We start from the raw sequence: 21,168 nt of genomic DNA, 5'->3' as shown, positions 1-21,168 counted from the left end.
AACAGTGCGCAGCCATGTTTGAGTGCATGAGAATGTTTATAGGTTTTCCCTGCTTTATTAATTTTCATTTCTTTTATGCAGCAGAACATAGAATTTTACTGATGAAATTTTAAGTAAATAGATATTTCTAATATGGATGTTTTGCTTTGTATTTTTTTTTTGTAATTTTTTTTGCTTTGTAATACTTTTGAGAACTTGTTGCAAAATTTTTTGCTTTAGTATCTTAAACCAGGGACATATGAAGCAGAATAAATAAGAGAATTTATGCCTTCCATTTCTCAGATCAGTGAAAAGCAGCGCACACTCTATGAAGCTCTTGAGCGTCAGCAGAAGTATCAGGACACACTCCAGTCTATATCCACGAAAATGGAGACCACTGAAATGAAACTAAATGAGAGTCTGGAACCAGCCAAAAGCCCAGAGAGCCAGATGGCTGAACATCAGGTAAAATCTTATATGTGAGGAGGAGAGGGAAAGTGCACATTGCCTGCATATCCCTTGTTCTGTTTTTTACACATTAACCATCTTCACAGCTGGATACTTCAAACATACGCATTTATTGCTTAAACCTTCTCTATTAACTGTATGTCTTGCCTTTCTGGGCTTCCTACTGTTCTAAATGTGGTGTGATGGGGATTTTTTTTAATAAGGAGCCTTTTTGAAAGAAATAGAATAGATCATAAGAGTTTGTCCAGTTGAAATTTTCAGCAAAAGCTTTTGTCAAAGATTGTGTCCAATGACAGCTATACATAATATTCTTCAGCATCATTGCTGAGGAATATTTATAATGTTACTAAATTTACTAAGATTATAACCAATACTGATGCACTGTATAATGATAAAAATTAATTTTTCACCTTGTTAAACAAAACAAACCAAAATTCCCTCAGGAGAAGTCTCAAGAAATAATGATCTGAATAATAAGAGAATACTTTATTAAGTAACGCATCTGACATAGGTCTGAGTTGTAATCACCTATCCAGTTGTAATCTCTTTATCCAGTTAGAAAGTTTTAGGATGGAAGCTAAAACATGCCCCTATTTTTCTCTCACAAACACACACTCACTTACTTGTTCATTATCTTTATTGTGAATACTAGAATGCCCTACAGATAATTTATTGGAAGAATAAATTTCCAATTTCCAAAATAATTCCTCGTGATATGTTTGAAATTCAATATATGTAATTAAATCCATATTTAAGAAACCAGATATATGATCCTAACTCAAGCTCTAAAAGCAGGACTCAGTCCTTGTGGAATACTGTCTCTGCCATATTGGTAGTGATACTCTGCTCTACTCTGTGTTCCTGGTGCTCCCCTGAGATAGTTGTCTTGAATTTAATATTTAGTCAAATACTTCCTTCTCGCTGGTAAATGAAGCAAATGTATTCTCTGCTCTCATTTCTTAATAGGCTTTGATGGATGAGATTTTCATGTTGCAAGAAGAAATCAGTGAGCTTCAGACGTCATTGGCTCAGGAGCTTGTTTCGGAACCACTGGATGCAGAAGGTGCTGATCAAATGGCATTACAGTCCACCCTCACAGTCTTGGCAGAGCGAATGGCCACAATTCGAATGAAGGCATCAGGAAAACGACAGCTATTAGAGGTACAAGAAAAACATCACCAATATTTTTATTCACCATAAAAAAAAGTAATTTTCAGTTCTGCTTATTTTTCACAATTCCTTTCAGTAATAAATAACCATGCTTTTTTTAGTGAGCCCCTCAACTTATTGCTAAGTGATGAGCAGCCAGAAAGAACTTGGAACACACAAATATTATATATGTTCCAAGTTTCTTCTGGCTATATATAGCTGTATGGAGATATATATACACACACACTCATATATATATATATATGTGTGTGTGTGTGTGTATATCTCTGTGTGTGTGTGTGTGTCCATAAATGAAGTGCAGATATTAAAAGTCACATTGTCTACAATATACTTGTGAGGAATCATCTCTCCAAGCTGCTAGACAAGACAAGAGGGAAAGCTTAAAGCAAGAAACAGCTCCTCTTCCAATCTCTGCGTTTTTGTCTATGCTTATCTTCCCAGTGATTTACACGCAAACTTTTTCTCATGGAATATATACCCTTTTATTTCTTTACTTACCAATTTTACGAAAAATCTTTTAATACTAAGGGGATTTTTACAAGCCCTTTACAAATAGGAATGTTGCTGCATATGTTATACAGGTGAGAACATGCAGTCATGCTAAAGTTGGTTACAGTTTGGCTACTTTGAACACTGCAGGACAGCTTTATTTCTGTACTGTTAAGAACTGCAGCAGTGAATTCAGAAACACAACTTCTGCCTTCGTATTTTCCATCATCAATTGATTCAGAGAAGCAGAGTGAGAATTGGCTATGTGGATCTAAGATGTGGTGCTTAGTGATCAGCTGAGTTTAAACCAAGACACTGGATTACAGGAGAGTCTCAGGGTGCTTCAGCTGTTTAGTTCTGTCCAGTCAGGACGAACAGATCATTAGAAAATACTTTTTTTAGTTTTAAAATAACAAAGTTACACTAAGCTCTTCCTTCCCTGAAGAAAAATAGCTTTTAATTAAAAATAAAGGGTTGTAAGTAGAATAGGGGATCTAGCTGTTTATAGCTTGTACCCCATACAGGATCTAGCAAACATCTTGGTAGCACTTAGGAAACGCTAACTAATAATTTCAAGATAAAGAATGAGTCATATATTACTCTTAACTGTGATTAGGATACTTTGACACTATACCATAAGTATTCCCTAATAATCCTGGCTAGGAAATATATATGATATGTGGACAATATTAGGTAATTTAACCTGTGTACTTCATAGGTGTGATTTCACAGATAAAATCTTCCAGAGCACCCCAGGGAAGTAAATGTAGAAATAAAGATAAAAGATGTGATGAAAATGTTTTTCTGGTGAGGGTGTGAACTGGTGATATTGTTCTTTCTGTGGACCTAATTCAAGTAACTAACATTTGAGAACTGTTCAGGTCTGGATTATTTAAGACTTCTAACAATTATCATTATTCTTTAAATCGTTCTCACAGTAATTTTTAATTTTTTAATTGAAATTGAACAAGCAAAAAAGCTGTGCAAAAACTTCTCTATGTGATGAAGTTGTCCTGAACATTTGAGTCTGAATTTCCTTACAAAGTGTTGTAAGTTGACCCTGCCAGCAGCCAAACATCCACCCTCACTCCTCTCTCCTGAGATGGGTTAAAAATAGAAGGCAGACAAAAAGACTCATGGATCAAGATAATGACAGCTTAAACAGGGTAAGGGAAAGCTGTGCATGCAAGCAGGGAATGAGGATCTTGTTCACTACTACCCAATCAGCAGGCAGATGATTGGCTATTTTCCTGGAAAACTCGGTATGTGTTTCTTGGGACGAACACCATAACCACAAATGCCCCTCCCACCGTTTCCCTGGGCTTCTGTTGATGAGCATGATCTCATCTGGTGTGGAGTATCCCTTTGGTCAGTTCAGATTTGCTCTCCTGGCTATCTCCTCTCCCAGCCTTTTGCCCACCCCCAGCCTAATGGCCTTTGTGAGGGGCAGATAGAAAGCCTTTATGCTGTGCTCAGCAGTAGCCATAACACAGCACAGATTTAACCACAGCTGCAAAGCACTGTACAAACTGCAGTGAAGTTAACTCCATCACAGCCAGAGCAAATAAATCTTTTCCCCTTGTTCCATAATATTTGCACCATGCTTAGGTTTCATATTATCTGATACAACTAAGTATCCTCTGACTGTCCTGTTTGTTTTCTTATTCACAAAATGCCCTCTATTCTCTCTAGAACTCAATATCTCTCTTATATTGGGGAGCACAGAACTAGACATAGTACTCCAGGTATGGACTCACCAGTGTTAAGCAGAGGGGCAGGATCACCTCCCTCATCCTGTGAGAACACTCCTAAAGCAACTCCAGACACCACTGGCTTTCTTTCTCCACATTGTTTGGTCATGTTCCACCTGAAGTCCACCAAGACCCCCCTTGTTCTCTTCTGCCAAGCTGTTTCCCATCTGCTTAGCCTCCAGCCTGTACTTGGTGCATGGGGTTGCTCCCCTGCAGGTACAAGGCTTCACACTTCCCTTTCTTCCTGTCAGCTCATTTTTATAGCTTTTCAGGGTCCATCTAGGTGGCAGAATAGCCCTCTGCCTATCAGCCACTCCTTCCATTTTGTGTCATTAGCAAACTTGTTGAGGCTCATTACTGGCCACTCACTAGACTTTGTGCCATGGATCACTGTCCCCTGGCTGCAGCTGTTCAGCCAGTTTTCAGATTAATATGGGACAATTAAAGGGTGAGCAAGACTTGCTGATCACTCCCTGTCTTTCCAGTGGATGCATGAGCTGCTGGATGGATGGAGGCATCTGTGTTGCTCTAATGTTCATGCTACAGTAGCCATTGAAGTTTAATGTCCTTCCACACCCTATGGCTTAGGGATCCTCTGAGAGGCCAGAGAAGGTAGACAGCTCTTCAGCCTTCTCTTTACCCATGTGACTGTACCAAGGGCCCACCCATACTTTGTTTGGTCCTTGAAGTATCCCTCTTGTGCCTCTCTTGAGAGACAGTGAAGCTGACTGCTGCCAAAAAAGGGAAAGTTGCTTTCCTTTCCCTGCAATGCATTCTCAGCTCTGTGTATTCCTTTTCTTCATGTGCATCTTTCTCCCTAAGGAAACAGTGCTGTATTAATTTAACAAACTGAATCAATGTAGGGGGAAACCCACAGGAAAGCAGCAAAAAGAGGCAGAAAAGACCTCACCTTTAGAATGCTGTAATAGCAGAGTTCTACCGGAGAAAGCAGAAATAGAGTGACTGAACTGAAACAAAATTTCAGCCATCAGAAAAACACACTCATTAATTGAAAGACATTATATTTTGTAAAATATAGGTCTTAATATATCCTAGAAATCCTACATAGGATTTGTGCAAAATAGAGAGGAACAACTTTCTAGAAGTGACTGTTATAGTTTATTTCTCCTAAAAAGTAAAATATAATTTGTACCTCTAGGAAAAACTGAATGAGCAGCTCGAAGAGCAACGGCAAGAGCAGGCTCTTCAGAGGTACCGTTGTGAAGCTGATGAGCTCGACCACTGGCTACTCAGTACCCGAGCAACGCTGGACACCACTCTGCTTCCTGCTGAAGAACCTATGGACATGGAAGCACAGCTGGTAGACTGTCAGGTAAATACTAAGACAATTATTGAGTTGAATGAGCCAGCGTATTTGTGGAGATGTTTCTGAGCTCTTTAGCATCTTCTATATGCTCAGTAAGCTTCCTCAAAGGTTTGTGAAACAAAATGCAGCCTGTTCTTAATTTCTCATTAGAGATTGCAAACAGCACTTTAGAAAGCCCACGTGAACATAGCAATAGAAAAACAAAATGTCCTGACTGCAGAAAGATTTGAAGTTCCACATCTTTCAGATGTAGTTCTGTTTAGCTTTAAAGGTGTTGTGTTTTCTTCCCTTGATGTTTTTGCTCTCCTCAAGCTGAAATTGTTGAACAGCTCACCTGACAGGTATGAAAACATCTGCAGTGTACTTTCCTACACATCGATTTCCACCTGAAGAACATACTGGCACTAGCAGTGATAACTGGGATAGTGCTGTGTTTTCTTCAAGAATAATCCTTCCATACATGCAAAAATAAAGGATAATCATCAGTATTTACAGGTTTTATGGTTTGAAGATTAATCAACACAGAATACCAAAACAACTGAGGGAAAACATGTTGCTGTAGTAAGAGTTTTTGCAAATACATTTTTTAGTAAGACTTAGATCATTCATAGCATCCAGGTTCTCAAACTAGTGGGAGTTTTCTGTTTTTAAATGATAGTGTAGAATTATATGATCATTATAATTAAAATTACAAAAGAGACAAGAGACAGATGGACAAAAGATTACTTTTCTTATTAAAGAATGATGTCCTCATTTTTGGCTAAATGAGAGTTAAGTTTCATGCAAGTCTTAAGAATTTTCATTGACAATACTTCATCATTGGAATTTTCAGTCTGCTTAGTATCAAGAGTTCTTTGATCACCTTGTCCTTGAGATCCCTTTGTTGTATGTAGATAAACCCTATGAACTTTAACAAAGCAGTAATTTTTTAATACAGTCTGTAGGAAACTCAAAAAGAAAAGTTAACTCTGTGGAAGAGTTAATATTACTTTTAATATAACTTTTAATATAACTTTTGCTGCTTCTTAAAATCTTAATTCGGGAAATTTTATATATTTTTTCCACTTTTTGGAGACTCTGCCAATCTTATTCTGCAGATATTCCTTCAGGAGAAATATTTCTAAATTCGTACTTGACAGTTGCTATGGAAACAGAAGCATTTGATGTCAGGATAGGTTTTTGAGCAAGACTTGTTTGAGCATTGAATCTGAGAGATCAAAATATGCACGATGTTTCTAATACATGAATGGTTAATGGAATGTCAGGGAAGTAGCTTTTGAGAATAAACATGCCAGAGATTTGTCACTTTAAGTCTCTCTTTAGACTAAAGAGGATTATATAGAAATCCTTAAGTCCGTCATGCACCAATCAGAAAGAGCAAATTGTGACAAGAGAAGCTTATCAACACAGCCAGAGCAACACATAGGAGGAGGTAGGAAGCACTTGACTACGTGTAAATGAAAGAAGAGGAAAGAAGTATCTCTGGCTGTGTGCTTCATTTCTTGTCATCAATGGATGTCAGTCTAGCTTCTTAGCCATCCTTTACCTTTAATATGCAAATAAAGAGTATCTCCTCTACAACAAATTGTTTCAAGTAACTTTTTAAGTTCTTATTTTGGAAAGGATTTCAAACTGAAATGGCAAATACAAACATTTGCAAGCATGTTCTAAAGAACTCTGAATGGGACTGGAAGGCAAAGCAATGATAATCTGACTTTTTCTTAGTTTGGACACAAGGGAGGTAGGCCACAGGTCGTCTTGCCTGAAAACGTGACAAATGCTGGAAAATGTATGAATTTGGGTCTTTGTTTTTGCTGCTGCAGAACATGCTGGTTGAAATAGAACAGAAGGTGGTAGCCTTGTCAGAGTTGTCTGTGCACAATGAGAACTTGCTTATGGAGGGGAAGGCTCACACCAAGGACGAGGCAGAGCAGCTGGCTGTGAAGCTCAGGACGCTGAAGGGCAGCCTTCTGGAGCTGCAGAGGGTGCTCCACGACAAACAGATCAACATTCGGGTGAGTGGCTCCTTCCAGCTGTTTTCATGGTGGGCAAGAGTTTGGGAAAAAGAGTGAAAGTGTTGCGCTGATTCAGTTTGAGTTATTCATCCTTAGTTAGTAAATGGAATTATAGCTCCAAAATACAGAACTGTCTAGAAATCTTTAGCTGATGATTTTCAAGTTAACATTGCTTTATGGTAAAACTATCCTAACCTCACTATCTTCACTGAAAGGACAATAATAAAATAGATAGATGATTAGCTTGGTCTGGATATAGTCTATTCCTGTTTCCAGTCTGTTTAGATTGTGTATGGTCTGGGGCAGGATTACTCTCCCCAGTCAAAGAGTGACCCTACATATGTGCTTTTTTACAGTATGCACAACACAGTGAACAGATTACATAAGGGAACATTTTTAATTATGGCTAATACTTAGTGTCATCACTATACCAAATGCAGCATTATATAAGTAGAAATTCATTTAACCTCAGTCTTGCCCTAGGTTTCTATTCCTAGCAGCTTTGGTCTGCTCATTGCCACTAACTCATTGTATTTAATACTTGCTTTTGATCATTCTTTAGGTCAAACTAGCATGTGGAGAACCGAATACATACAAGAAACCCAACCATGTAATGTGATTGTCTGGTTTTGAATTTGCTTGCCCTGCTGTGACTCCCTCCCCCGCCTTTTCTTTTACTTCTTTTCTTGGCTTTGCTGTGCAAATTAAACATGATAAGCTTCAAAGATTTCTGGCTTGTAATGCAGATTAAAGTCTACTGAGAGGTTAGCTTGAAAAGTCACTTGATGTTCTAAGAACTATTTTTAGTCCAAAGCAACTGCATAGCTTTAAAACTTCACATTATTTCAGAAAAATAGAGAAATAAAAATGAAAGGAGAACCCCACCCCAGGTATTTGTTCCTATTTTCTCTAAAATGAAGTAACTTTAATGTTATTCTTTCTTATTAAACCTCATGACTATGCGAATGAAAAATTATCAACACCATGTAGGCTCATGATACTTTATTCTCATATATTACCTGTGAAGTGAAAAGGCATCATAGATTTTTTTGTTAAATTTTAAAATATTTTAAAATATTCTAAAATGCAGTGGTGTGCTTTTGTTTACTTAAACTCTTTTTGGATGATCTTTTAAAATCTAAAATAACAAAATAATTTCCAGATGTAGAATATGAATCATTTAAGATGGTGCATGAATGCAAGACTCAAGTTTCTTTAAGAATTTCAAGTCTTTCTTTGAATTCATTTACAGATCATATAAGAAAATAGATACAGGCAGTATAACATCTTCTAATCTTCACTGAGCCATTTTTTTCAAGTGAGAAGTTCTATAAAGTCATTCTCCAAACACTGAGGACTGTGGCCAAGAGCATAAAATGCCCCAAATTCTATCCAGTGCCAGTATTAACCTTGAGCAACATTACAAGCTAACAGCACTGTTGTTCATGCATGTAAAAAAATCAGATTTTTACATATCTCCAGATGTTCTGATAACCTTATAATAGACCAGCCTCCTCCCAAAAGAAGGAACCTCTCAAGTGGCACTGAAAAACTATTATAAAGACTGAGCTATAATTTCTTAAAGGGTATTTCAACCTGTCATCCCTGTGCGCAGGGCTTTTTAAGAGTCAGTGTGAGATTCTCTTTCTTGGAACAATTTCAGTTTTCTTCTCATTTAATTAGTGAATGTCACTAGTGATACAAAATAAGGTGACTTGGACACCAACTTCTTTATTCATAAAAACAAAAGTTGTGAAACTAATCAGAAACATTCTGGAACAGGAGTGTTCCAGACTATACTCTCTCCAAAGGTAGCACTTTAAAACACATAAAATATTGTGTCTGCTACTGTTTATTCCGTAGTTTAGGGACAATGAAACACAGACTCCTTAAAAAACAAAGAAGTAGAACATATTCTTCAGTAAAAAAAACTCAGTAAAACAGATAGTGTTTCTTTACTTTTTATTGCAAAGGAGGCATGGAGTAGGAATGACTGCAGTTTCACAAGAAGATATATGACTCATATAAGTTTGTATAATTCTGAAATCCTTTTAAATATTAATTTCATCACAGTCTTCTTCAGGGATTTTCCATTTATTTCTGTGCTAGACTGGACAGTAGCTGGGAATGACAGGTTCAAGCTTGTATTTGCCTGGCTGTTTAAAGGAAATGTAATACTGTTCCTTCAGACAGAAAATGCAACTCTAAATGCAAATGTAAGGTTTTTTTTCAAACTTACATTCTTTAATTTTACAATGGTAAAATCTGGTTCACAAATACTTTTGATCTAAAAAATATGTGCAGTAGTATATTTGAAAAACCTAATTTCATCAACAAATACCACAATCCCTTTTACACTCCTTGCTATTGTAGGAACCATGAGACTATTAATTATATGTCTCAGTATAATTCCAAAACTGTTATCTTCTCAGTCCTCTTCCCAGAGAAAAAGAAACCCAAAATGTAACTCAAATCAACCAGCCCACTGAAATGGAAAGAACTAGATACTGTTCTCTAAAGAAATTTACAAGTTGAATAACTATCCCTAGAGTCCCTAGAGTATATAAAATTAAGCAGATTTTTTTTCCTCTCCACAATTTACAGAAAGATTGTCTGTTTCCTAACTTGTAATACAAAAGCTATAATTCCAGATCTTCTTTACTTCTCACATACTATTTTCTTTGTCCAATCTGACATTCTGTAAAAACATTGCTCACATTCCAGTACGCCAGCTTGTTTAGAAACTTGTTCCTACAAAGTATCAGAGTTTACCTGCAAACTGAAACCTCAGTAAAACAAAGTTATTTCATAAAGAAAGGGCTAATGTTTTGGTTTTTTTTTTCCAGCACCAGGTACTTCTTGTTTCTTTTTGCACCTCTTAATGGTTTATATCCTCTAACACTAATCAGTCCTTTCAACTTCAGAACACTCATCATCCCCCAGAATTAAAATCTTACACCTAACCTTCTACTATTTAGCAAAACTCTGCTGTTTCAGTGGCTTGTGCCAGGGTCACTGGTGACAGAGGTCAGTCTCAGTTGTTAGCATCAGGAGCAGCAGGTCAGGCAAGTACGATTTCTGCACCCACCTTCTGCCATGTTGGTCCTTGTCTGATTTGAGAGGTGTCACCTGGAAGGCAGAGTGTCTGTGATTTGGAGAGCCTGTTACTGAATCATTTGGCAGTCTTAATCTATTTAGAATAAAGGTCAAATTGTGGGCATAATGGGAATCCTACAAAAATGAAATATAGAGACAAAATGGGAGAAATATTAAGCCCCAACTTTAGATCTTGAAACTTTCAAAAAAACCCAAAAAGGTGCAAGCTCTACAGTCATCATATGACTGCAAGTAATATTAAATAAGTCCAGAGAGATGTGTACATATAGGTAGCCAGACCTACACATCTGTGTTTAAAATAAGGCCCAGCATGTTAAAATACCTACATTTGAATACATTGGCTGCTAAAATTACTTAAACTTAGACAACACAGACTTTGAAAGCCAAGAAGTTGATGAAACATTTTTTTGAGCAATTGAGGCATTTGTTCTTTTTTCCATTTGTTACACAGAAAGCCTGTATAATCACTCATGTTGGACAAACATGATAGAAATATGAATGGAAGGAACTGTTGCTTTTGCTGTGCTGTTCTAACATTCTGTGGTTTGATCTCTCTTATTTCTCTGCTGTTCATATTTCATCTGCTGTTTACCCAGTGTGTTTCTGCTGAACGTAGTTATGTACTTTCTGATAAATAAATATTGACCAGAATGACAACCAGAATTTTCTCCTTTTCAATTAGACAAAAAAATTGCTTTAATTAGATAAAAAACCTGGCAGAAACAAACCACTGAATCCCTGCATTGCCAGGTAAAGCTGCACCCTCCTCTACAGGTAAAGGATGGTTTTTAGAAGTAGAGCAGTCTTTAGAAACACATCAATCCAAGGTCTCTGACCTGTGGCTTCTAACTCTGCTAAGTGCAATGATGCATGTTTATTTTTACATTTTTAGGGATGCTTTTCTTGCTAGTAACCAAAAACCAGTAAAAGTCAGAAATCTTAAGTCATTGCTCACTTCAGAATTTACATGAGCCAGCAACTTGAAAGATTTTGCATAGATGGGCTGAACCTGCCTGCTCTCTAACAATGTCAGAGATTTTTTTAAATCTTAATGTCTCTTAAAGCAGGGATCTTTACAAGAAAAGGAGGAGAGTGATCTGGACTTCGTTTCCTCACAAAGCCCCAGTGTTCAAGAATGGCTGGCACAAGCAAGAACTACTCGCTCAGAGCAGCAGCAGAGTACCCTGCAGCAGCAGAAAGTTGGTATTCTGTTGGTTTCTTTTACTCCCATCTTTAGATTGCACTTAATGCTATAGCTGAGCCATTCTTGTTAATATTTCCACTGAAATATTCATTTTTACACTGTTTCATACTCGCTGTTTTGGTAATGATGCATCTGAGTTCCCTATCTTATATCTGTAACAGTCAGGCAGGCTAGACTTCCTGGATGATCATGGTCAATTCACATAATCAGTAGAATAAAATTTGTCCATCAGCAGAATAAAATTGAATCAACCCTTTAAGTTACTCTAAGGAGAGATGATAATACTCAAAATCATAACTTTGTCTTCATACAAGCAAACATACACATATTACAGTATATATTGTGTTGAATGATTTGAAGCAATTCCCACTAGGGTAGGTTTCAGAAAGTGCATTGTATTAGTTAATTAGTTCAGTAATCCAGTTTATGTACCCAGTTTTTCTGTGTCCCTGGCTGGAGATTTTAGACTACTTTTGGTGTTCAAGCAAGCCATTTCAGCAGTAGCTCAGCTAACTTTGCGTGACAGTTAAACAACATAGACATATACTTCCAAGGCAAAACCAGTCTGTTTGAGATTTGTTCTGTTTTTTGTAACTTGCTGTGTTACAGGAGCTGGAACAGGAGCTAGAAGAGCAGAAGAATCTGCTTCGATCAGTAGCGTGCCGTGGAGGAGAGATCCTAACGCAGCAAAACTCTACTGAAGGGCTGTCTATAAGGTGTGATTTCATGTGTTGTTCAAAAAGTAAATTTCTGTGGCTGTACTTTGTCATCCCTATGCTTGCATGCCTCTTCTGCTCATAGTCCTCTAATTTTGTTTTATCATTTTATACAGCACCTAGGCTACCGGAGTCCTGGTTTATAATTCAGGGGTCTAATAATAAAGTTACCCAAACTGTTTTGTGATAGTAGATCACCTTCAGCATTTAGAAATGCCCTTTAATTATCAGGAATCACACTAAAATTAAAGACTAGAGAGACTCATTAGACAAGCAGTTACTGTAACTTTACGGACCAGTACTGGTGTGTGAATCACATCTACCTCAAACATTGGCATCTGCCGTTGTAACCAGATCTTCCCAGATGAGACACTCATTGCTTAATTTTATTTTTCCTGCACTTAGCAAGTATTTTTCCTTTTGAAGCCTTCATTCTAATGCCAGAAAGTACTTAACCAGCCTCTTTCTGTTTGAGGCTTACTTCTGTCAAGTGATGGTGTATTATAGAAATAATAAAAAAACAAAAACAAAAAAAAACAACCCCACAACCAACCAAAAAAAACCCAAAAAACCACAAACCAACCACCAAACAAAATATGTGATTAACTGTTTACCAAAGCTAAACTCATATGCTTGTCCTTCATTAAATTATGTCTGCCATTTTGAGGAAGGAGGTGAGGAAGGAGTCAGATAAAATATTTATTTTAATTCATTCTTTGAACTAAAACCTCTTTATAGGTTACATTTCAATGTAGTATATATTCAGTCTGGTTTGGGGATCTTTTACTCATTTTGGGTACTTGCAACTTCAAACAGTCTTTTCAAAAGTACATTTTATTTCATCAGATAAGAACTGCTTGCTGTTCAAACCAGGCTTTGTCTTATTTGCAGAAATAAAAAACCAAAATCAACAAGTCAGAGCTTTAAAAAGTAGCACTTAATTTAAATGTAGAATTTCCTAATGGAAAATTATAACTTTAAATGGTTACAACTTTTGCATTTGTTAAACCTTTATGCTTCTTCTGTTTCAGTGAGAAGCCTGATGTGCTCTCTGAGGAATTAGTCTTAGAAGGTGAGAAGCCATCATCTGAAGAGCAGATGAAGAGGAAATGGGAAAGCCTAAACCAGGAATTCAGTACCAAGCAGAGACTTCTCCAGAAAGCTTTGGAAAAAGAACAACTGGTAGCTTTTTAAAATTTCTCTTTCCATTTTCTCTTTGAAAGTAGTTTTTGCAACAAGAGGTACAATATGTAGATCCATTAAGGTGCTGTAGTTAATGCATGAGATATGGAGCAATTTATTTTTGTGGCACCTTTAAAAACTATTAAATATTGACACCAGTACTGCTCATGTTCAAAGTGATTTGAATTGCACTCCCATCAGGTTAATGAACTAGAAAGGGAGAAAGAGCTCAGACAAAATGTTTATCTACTTATCTAACTCAGGATAATTCTGTAACAAATCATCCCTCTGGAAGTGTTCAGTACTCTGGCAACAGTTTAGAGGAAAACTTATTTTCAGTTTGAATTTATTGGTTACATTCAATTCTTGATCATAGTGGGTGAGGAATTTCAGGAACAGTATTTCTATTGAAAGAAATGGGGATTAGTCAGTTAAACTGGGGACAAACCGAAGTCTGTATTAACATACATCTTCCATTTTATTGTTAATAGACTGAAATCCACTCTTTTTTGTATAACACTTCATTAATCAGCTTCCAAAATTCTAAATACCTTGTATTAATTAAACAGTAATTGATTATATTTTTGGTAAAAGCTAGTAATTTTTAATTCTGGCTACAATCCTTTGTCCTGCATTTCTAGTGAACCTCCTGTTGAGCAATATTTATGCCAAATATTCATGACATGGAGCATTTGTGGAGGAACCATGAGCCAAGTGATAGCCTCAGTCAGCAGGGAATCTGTACAGCTGAATTTTGTGCCCTACATATGGTAGATGCATCCTAATTAGTGCTTCTCTCTCAACAGCTTTATAGCAGACCAAACAGATTAATACCTGGAATGCCTTTGTATAAGGAGGAGACACATGATGAAGATAAATCCTTAGTGTCACCAGTACTGGTTGAATTGAATCAGGCCTTTGAAGATGTCTCATCTGAGGTAATTTTCAAGTGTCTTTACACCTGTTCTACAGCAAAGCCACATTAACAGGGAAAACTCCTCCAGCTATGACCTGGAAATCCAGGCCTTTCCCAAATATTAGAAGTTAGGAAGACTGTCTTATACATCTGTGCTGGACTTCTCTGGTTCTTTTTGCCCAGGCTGGACGGGTGGAGGAGACCCTGCATCTTGAACAGAAGCTGTACGATGGTGTCACTGCCACGTCCATGTGGCTGGATGGTGTGGAAGAGCAAGTCTTTGTTGCTACAGCTCTGTTGCCAGAAGAAGAAACAGAAACCTACCTCTGCAAGCAAGAGGTGAGGAATCCATGAGTAGGATTTCTTTTTAATTGCCAATAAGTGTGCATTTTATGTAGTGTTTAGAACAAAGGTGTTAGAATCCTGGATAAGTGACATGTCACTGACATAATCTCTGTGTAACTGCAGCATTCTGCAGTTGACCATGTGGAGAATGTTGCAGAAAGCATAGACTGTAGACTGTTTATTCTGTTTAGCATCTTTTCTAAGTATTAGCAAATACCACACTGTTGAAAATGAAACACAGTGAAAAAGAAGGAGGGATACTCTCGGATATAGAAACAGCACAGGTTCATGAACATTAATTAGGTGTAAGGGAGGCAGAAAGAATTGAGCGGTGGGGGCAGGGAGAGAGAGGCAAGGAACAATGGAACAATGGTTTTCAACTAAAGAGAATAGATTCAGACAAGATATAAAGGAAGAAATCTTTCAAAATGAGAGTGTGGAAATGCTGGAGCAGGTTGCCCAGAGAGGTGGCAGATGTTCCATCCCTGGAAGCATTCAAATTCAGGCTTGAGCGGGCTCTGAGCATCCTGATTTAGTTGGAGATGTCCATATTTACTTCAGGAGGGTTGGACTAGATGACTTTTAATCCAAGCCAGATCTTTCTGTGGATTTACATCATTTTGTTCCAGCACTTGTTTTCCTTGGAGTATGGAATATTTTTACTATCAGAGATTACTGTAGCTTCCATCTTTTTCTAGTGTGTGTGTATACCTGCAATGTAAAAAATTCACTACATCATTGCAAAATTGACAATGGTTATGGCAATGTTTGCCTGCTTTCCAGAATGTCTGATTGTCACTTCTGTTTTTCTACAAAATTAGTCTCTTGACAAAGAAATGAAAGACATAACAGAAGAAGTGGATAAGAACAAGAATTTGTTTGCTCAGCTATTTCCTGAGAGTAGTGATAAGAGGGTAATTATAGAAGACACTTTGGATTGTCTCTTGAGAAGACTGACCTTACTGGAGTCAGTGGTAAATCAGAGATGCCACCAGATGAAAGGACGGCTCCAGCAAATTACCACGTTCAAGGTATGAGGTGATGAAATTAACAGAGGTATATGTCAAATGGGGATATAAAGGCTGTTAATTTTTGGTACCAAATCAAAAGAACAAGGTTTTCACAGGGTTTTTATTGAAAAATCAAGTTCTTCAAGCTATGAAAAATTTGACACCCTAATAATTACTCAAAGTTTAAACTCTACACTAGAAGGCTTCTAAAACTCATGCAATTACTGTAAAGTGATAATCTTTCTGTGTTGTCTCACCCTGCTGGCATTACATAAAAGGAAGGCTGTGTTATGCAAGTATGAAAAAATGCTGATAAGTGGAGAAATGTGCACTTTCAGAAAAGTTTTCAAACAGAGTTGAGAATTGCTTTCAGATCTTAACTTGGTCTCTACCTTACCTCCTACTATTATTATTATTATTGTTGTTGTTGTTATTGTTATCATTGTCATTAATATATGAAGCCCTTCAGTGGGGTTTATTTTTAATTGAAAATCCATACATTAAAAAAAAAAAAAAAGATTTCTTGTGTCTTTAGATTGGGGTCATCTTTGCATAGATTGTTGCTACTAGATTTCCTTTCAAACTCCATAATCTATCCTCTGCAATCTCCCATTTTTCGATGAAAGACTTCCCTTTGCTGGTGACATCAAGGTTGATTAGAAATCATTGCATTATTCTTAGAGATTTTCAGTATTTAAAATAATTGCTGAATGTAAAAATAAATACTAAATCCTTAATGCACCCCTTATGTAATGCTGACAGTCTCAGAAAAACGTGCTGATAATTTTCTGTTGAGTGCAAGAAAAAGATGATTGATTGTATTTAAGCAAAATTTTTAAGTAATATTTATGTGTCTGTTCTGATAAAATATTCTAAAAGTTTCAGCTTGTGGTTAACCCTGTAATGTGTGGAGGTCTTGTTTATTTATGCATTATATTAGCTCAAGTTTGTAATTAAAACAATTTGCCTTAAAAAGTAAAACCTAACTTGTTTACAGTCATATGTGGTTGAATAAACTGTACATGAATTTTTTTTACATGGAGGTAATGACCCTTGGTAATTAATCATTTAATTGGAAGGCAAAAGTAGAAGTGCATTCATGGGATATGTTTTAAATATGAGTCGGTTTTGCTCTTAGTCTCCATAGCTGGATTTGCAGCATAATGAAATGTTTTGCATTGGCTAAGTATGTTGCTTTTTGAATATTTTAATGCTATAGTGCTACCATGTAATATTTAATGCTTTAAACTCTTTGAAGCATGGAATATTTTTCTGTTGTTTTGTGCTGTGATTGGCTGTAATTTGCTGTTTTTTCTCCTGTAGAATGATCTGAAGCTCATGTTTACATCGGTGGCTGATAACAAATACTTACTTCTACAGAAATTAGCAGAGGCAGCTGACAGACCAGAAACAGAGCAAATTCAGGTACTACCACATATCTGTCACTTGGGAAGAGGTAAAGTTTTTATCCAAAGTATTAATGGATTGTAGAGAACAGTTCCTTTAAATGAGAGAACATGCATGTTCACATTAAATATAGGAAAATAAGTATGTCCAAGAGTGTATTACACATATTTATAAGTAAACAAAGCAAAAAGGCACAACAACAAAATAACCCTAGCAAAAGTGTCTCTCTCATCTCCCCAGCTGACCTACTTCCTAGTTAGGTTCATACTGGGCAATATTTGAAAAAAAGAAAACTTCAATAAACAAAGTCCAGAGTTTTGCTAAATTGTTTGACTATTAAACTTTATTAAGAACCAAGGGCACTTTACTGCTCACTGGTTTATAATGATGTCTTTAATGTTGCTCGTTTTAATTTAAGGCAGTAATTATTATTTCTTTATCAGGAATGGCCTGATTAATTAGTTATTTATATGAAAAAGTATATCCTGTTTTCTTGTTTCTGTTTTACCAGTGAGAAAAATGAATGACATATGCTAAGGGCTGCTTTTTATAGATATTTCTTGTTAGTGATGTCTGCTGCCAGCAGGTGGCTAAATGGAAGAGAGTTGCCCTCCAGTAAAACAGAAATACTGGACTTTAAATACCTAACATTCAAATTTTGAAGGAGTTTACATCTCCTGTATGAAAAAGAGAAGTCACACTGTGTCTTTCTTTTCTATCTTTTGTGATGCCAAACATTAGCAAAATTTTATTTATTTACAAATAATTTGACTACCAGGTAGGAAAACAATGTGGTAACAAAAGCAAATGAAATTATTTGTTTCAGAAAATCTCCCTTGGCTGATAAAACATTCAAATTCAAAAGCATTGCTGCTTGTTCAACATGTGGTCAGGAAAGTAGAAATAAGGCCCTTAATCAGCCTGGTGACTTCAGTTGCATGAAGGGGAAATTTAGTGACTGTATTGTGCAAACTACATGTTGCTGACAGGCAGAAGTTCTACTTCACATCCATAGTTTAAAAATACTTGGGTAGGAAGCTTTCAGAAAGGGCCTCAACAAAGGGGTTTAAGTACAGGACTCTACCTCACACTTTTAACTTTGTTATTATCTGCATGTGTTACTTCAGCAGAGACCTAGGGAAGCTTGTTGCTTCCACTGGAAAAACTCATCAACTTCAGGCACTCACCCGAAGAGCACAGAACCAATCTGTCTTCTTAAGTTGTAGTTTTCCAAGTGCAACAGGGGACGTACAAGTCATTTTCCTTGACAGTAATTTTGGCCCAATCTCAGTCTTGGAAAGGAACTACACAGAGCTCTTTGCTTTCATATATGGGTTCTGCTGTGATGGTTGTTTGCTTGGTGCTCAGAGATGACAGGAATGGCTGTTAATAAAAAAAAAAAATTCTTTAAATTACATTGTTATCTTAAAAAAAATATTTTGGGCCTCTACTATATAGGTAAAAGCATGGAAATTCATAGCTGTGTTAGGAATAAAAAATACTAAGCATAGTATTTTATATGATACTAAAACAGCTTGTTATTAAAAAGTAATAATGATATGCGTATTCAACTTTAAGAAAAAAACGGACTCTCCCAGCTTCTAATGAATGTTTCCTTCATAGCATCCTTTAAAATTTCAGCACATTGAAGGTGTTATTAGTACTGCAAGCAGAAAAAATCTGATCATAGAGCAGATACACTACTGTTATTGAAACTTAAGCAATGTAATTTTCATATACAGGTCATACTGCAGGCAGAAGAAGGTTTAAAGGAACTAGATGCTGGAATCAATGAATTAAAGAAGCGTATAGACAAGCTACAAATTGACCAATCTTCTGTACAAGAGTTGTCTAAGATCCAGGTATTGTTCATTAGTTCCATCCTAGACCTGTCCATCCTATCAACTTTCTCATCTGTGATATCAAAGGAATGCTTCTTTTTATTTTTCATCAAAGTTTAGGAAAAGTGATTTTAAGGCATTTCAGTATGTGTAAAACATTGTGTTCTCTCTGGTTCAACTAGTTTTGCAATTTTGCCTCTTCAGATTTTCTAACATCTCTGATATTAGCAGTATTAATTGTAAAAAAGATGTAAAAAACATGTTTTCTACAAAACATGTAAAAAACATGTTTTCTACAAAACCATGCTTTCTGTCTCATTCACTCCCTTTTGAAACAGATGACATTAAGCATGTAAAGATAAATCTGTCTGCTGAAGGTTCATCCCTGTTCTCACCAGAGTCTCATGACCTGTGGTTTAGTACTGTCTCATATCTGTCATTCAAAGCAGGAAGGGAGTAAAGGAGGATGGAGAGTGAAGTGAGACCTGAAACTTGAAATGTTCTGTTTTTTCTAGAGCATCTCTCATATGAATACGTGTGGGCAATTGATGCACAACTTCTGTAAACCTGTTGAGAAAGTTCTTTTTGAGCAGTTTGGCTGATGCAGGGGAATGCTTGAGGAAAGATCAAGGAGAATGTTTATGAATTAATTCTACCATTTACAATGACATAATAATAAATTGGAAGCAAATAAAATAGCTGAAACTGGACCATAAACTTATTAAGCCAACTAGACAGTGTTAGCAATTTAAAATGAATGACTAAGAAATAAATCACTAAGAAATGTTTCTTTTGCCCAATCCTTTTGGTCTTAGCGCCTTCTGCTGGTTTGTTTGGGAGTTTTTGTTTTGTTTTGCTTTTTGGTTTGGTTTTTCTTTGCGTTTTTTCTCAGTTTATGTGCCATTATGTTCCCCCTCCTCTTCATTTCAGTTTTTAGAAAAGCCTTCCTTTGGCTTTTTCTGGCAGTTTTGCTTCTCACAATTTTCTGTTTAAGGCTGGGAGAGCCAGCTGTATTCTGAGGGTGGGCCCTTTGTTGTAGCACTGGATGATCGTAGAGATATTTTGGTTGTTGGAATGTCTTGTATAGATTAAAAGTATGGGCTTGTTTGTGTTTTTACAGTAAGTTGCATGTATCTTGCTTGCTACCAGTAAGATTCTGGGGAAGGAGAAGGAAACAAACTTGACTTTTGAGATTCCTATGGTCTGTATCCATGATGGAATCCATGCAATCCTCTGCATTATAAAAAGTAAAATGTAAACAGCAACTGCATTGCACGGTAGCCACTGGTTTTCGATGCATTAAGCCAAACCCTTGCTACTTACATAAGCCTTTGGAATTCTACTATTTTTTTTCCCAAATGCATGTACTTTAAAAGAGTTTCAGGTCTTGCTTATTTTTTCTCTCTTAAAATGGTGAGTTAATTTATCAATGAAATCAGTATATCTGCAAACTCTTTTTGAGCTGGAATTAAATGTTATTCTGCTAGTATTCACAGAAAGTACAGAGACAGTTAGGTTGCTTCAAAGAAGACCTGTAAGGTGTGAAATAAGAATCACCATTGCTGCCCTTTGCCCGCCAGGATAAGTATGATGAGCTGCTGATGATCATTGGATCCAGGCGGAGTGATCTGAATCAGAATATGGCTCTGAAGAGGCAGTATGAGCGGGCTTTGCAGGACCTGGCTGACCTGGTAGAAACAGGCCAAGAAAAAATGGCTGGTGACCAAAAAATGATTGTTTCTTCCAAGGAAGAGGTTCAGTCACTGCTTGAAAAACATAAGGTAAGAAACCAGGACATATTTCAGGGCTAGTAATGACTGTAAGTTTGTTGTCATGGTTTAGCCCTAGTGGGAAACTAAGAACCACACAGCTGCTTCCTCCTTATGTGTTCTTTCCTTGGGGAGAAGGAGAACCAGAAAGATAATGTAAGCCTTGTGGATTGAGAGATGAATACTAATACTAATTTTAATTAATACTAATACTAAATTTAATAATAAAGATAATTGCAATAGTCAATATAACTGTAATGGAAATGAGAGAGAGAAATAAACACAAGAGAAATAAATAAATGATGTACAATACTATTGTTCACCACCTCCTGACCAATAGCCAATCTGTCCCCGAGAAGAAATCAGCAGCTTCCAGACAGCTCCCCCCGCAGTTTATATAATGAACATAATGCTCTATTGTATGGAATATTCCTTTGGCGTGTTCAGGTCAGCTGTCCTGAC

General features: G+C 36.6%; 1 protein-coding gene across 27 annotated transcripts in view; it reads left to right on the top strand.

The window, feature by feature from the left end:
* SYNE1 (spectrin repeat containing nuclear envelope protein 1) overlaps positions 1-21,168 on the top strand; it is a 287,044-nt gene that overhangs the window by 197,767 nt on the left and 68,109 nt on the right. For 22 of the 27 annotated variants that reach the window (XM_072926945.1, XM_072926947.1, XM_072926946.1 and 19 more), the window contains 13 exons: positions 283-444; positions 1,414-1,608; positions 5,017-5,190; positions 7,008-7,199; positions 11,381-11,515; positions 12,130-12,236; positions 13,268-13,418; positions 14,225-14,356; positions 14,518-14,673; positions 15,501-15,710; positions 17,013-17,114; positions 18,839-18,958; positions 20,518-20,718. In XM_072926945.1, the coding sequence (XP_072783046.1) occupies positions 283-444; positions 1,414-1,608; positions 5,017-5,190; positions 7,008-7,199; positions 11,381-11,515; positions 12,130-12,236; positions 13,268-13,418; positions 14,225-14,356; positions 14,518-14,673; positions 15,501-15,710; positions 17,013-17,114; positions 18,839-18,958; positions 20,518-20,718 (2,037 nt within the window). The remainder of the gene's footprint in view (positions 1-282; positions 445-1,413; positions 1,609-5,016; positions 5,191-7,007; positions 7,200-11,380; positions 11,516-12,129; positions 12,237-13,267; positions 13,419-14,224; positions 14,357-14,517; positions 14,674-15,500; positions 15,711-17,012; positions 17,115-18,838; positions 18,959-20,517; positions 20,719-21,168) is intronic. The other 5 variants (XM_032747557.3, XM_030269536.4, XM_072926953.1 and 2 more) reach the window with 1 other exon arrangement.

This window comes from Taeniopygia guttata, chromosome 3, assembly GCF_048771995.1.
Source record: "Taeniopygia guttata chromosome 3, bTaeGut7.mat, whole genome shotgun sequence".
Classification (NCBI taxonomy): Eukaryota; Metazoa; Chordata; class Aves; order Passeriformes; family Estrildidae; genus Taeniopygia; species Taeniopygia guttata.
This window is presented reverse-complemented; position numbering and strand designations above follow the sequence as displayed.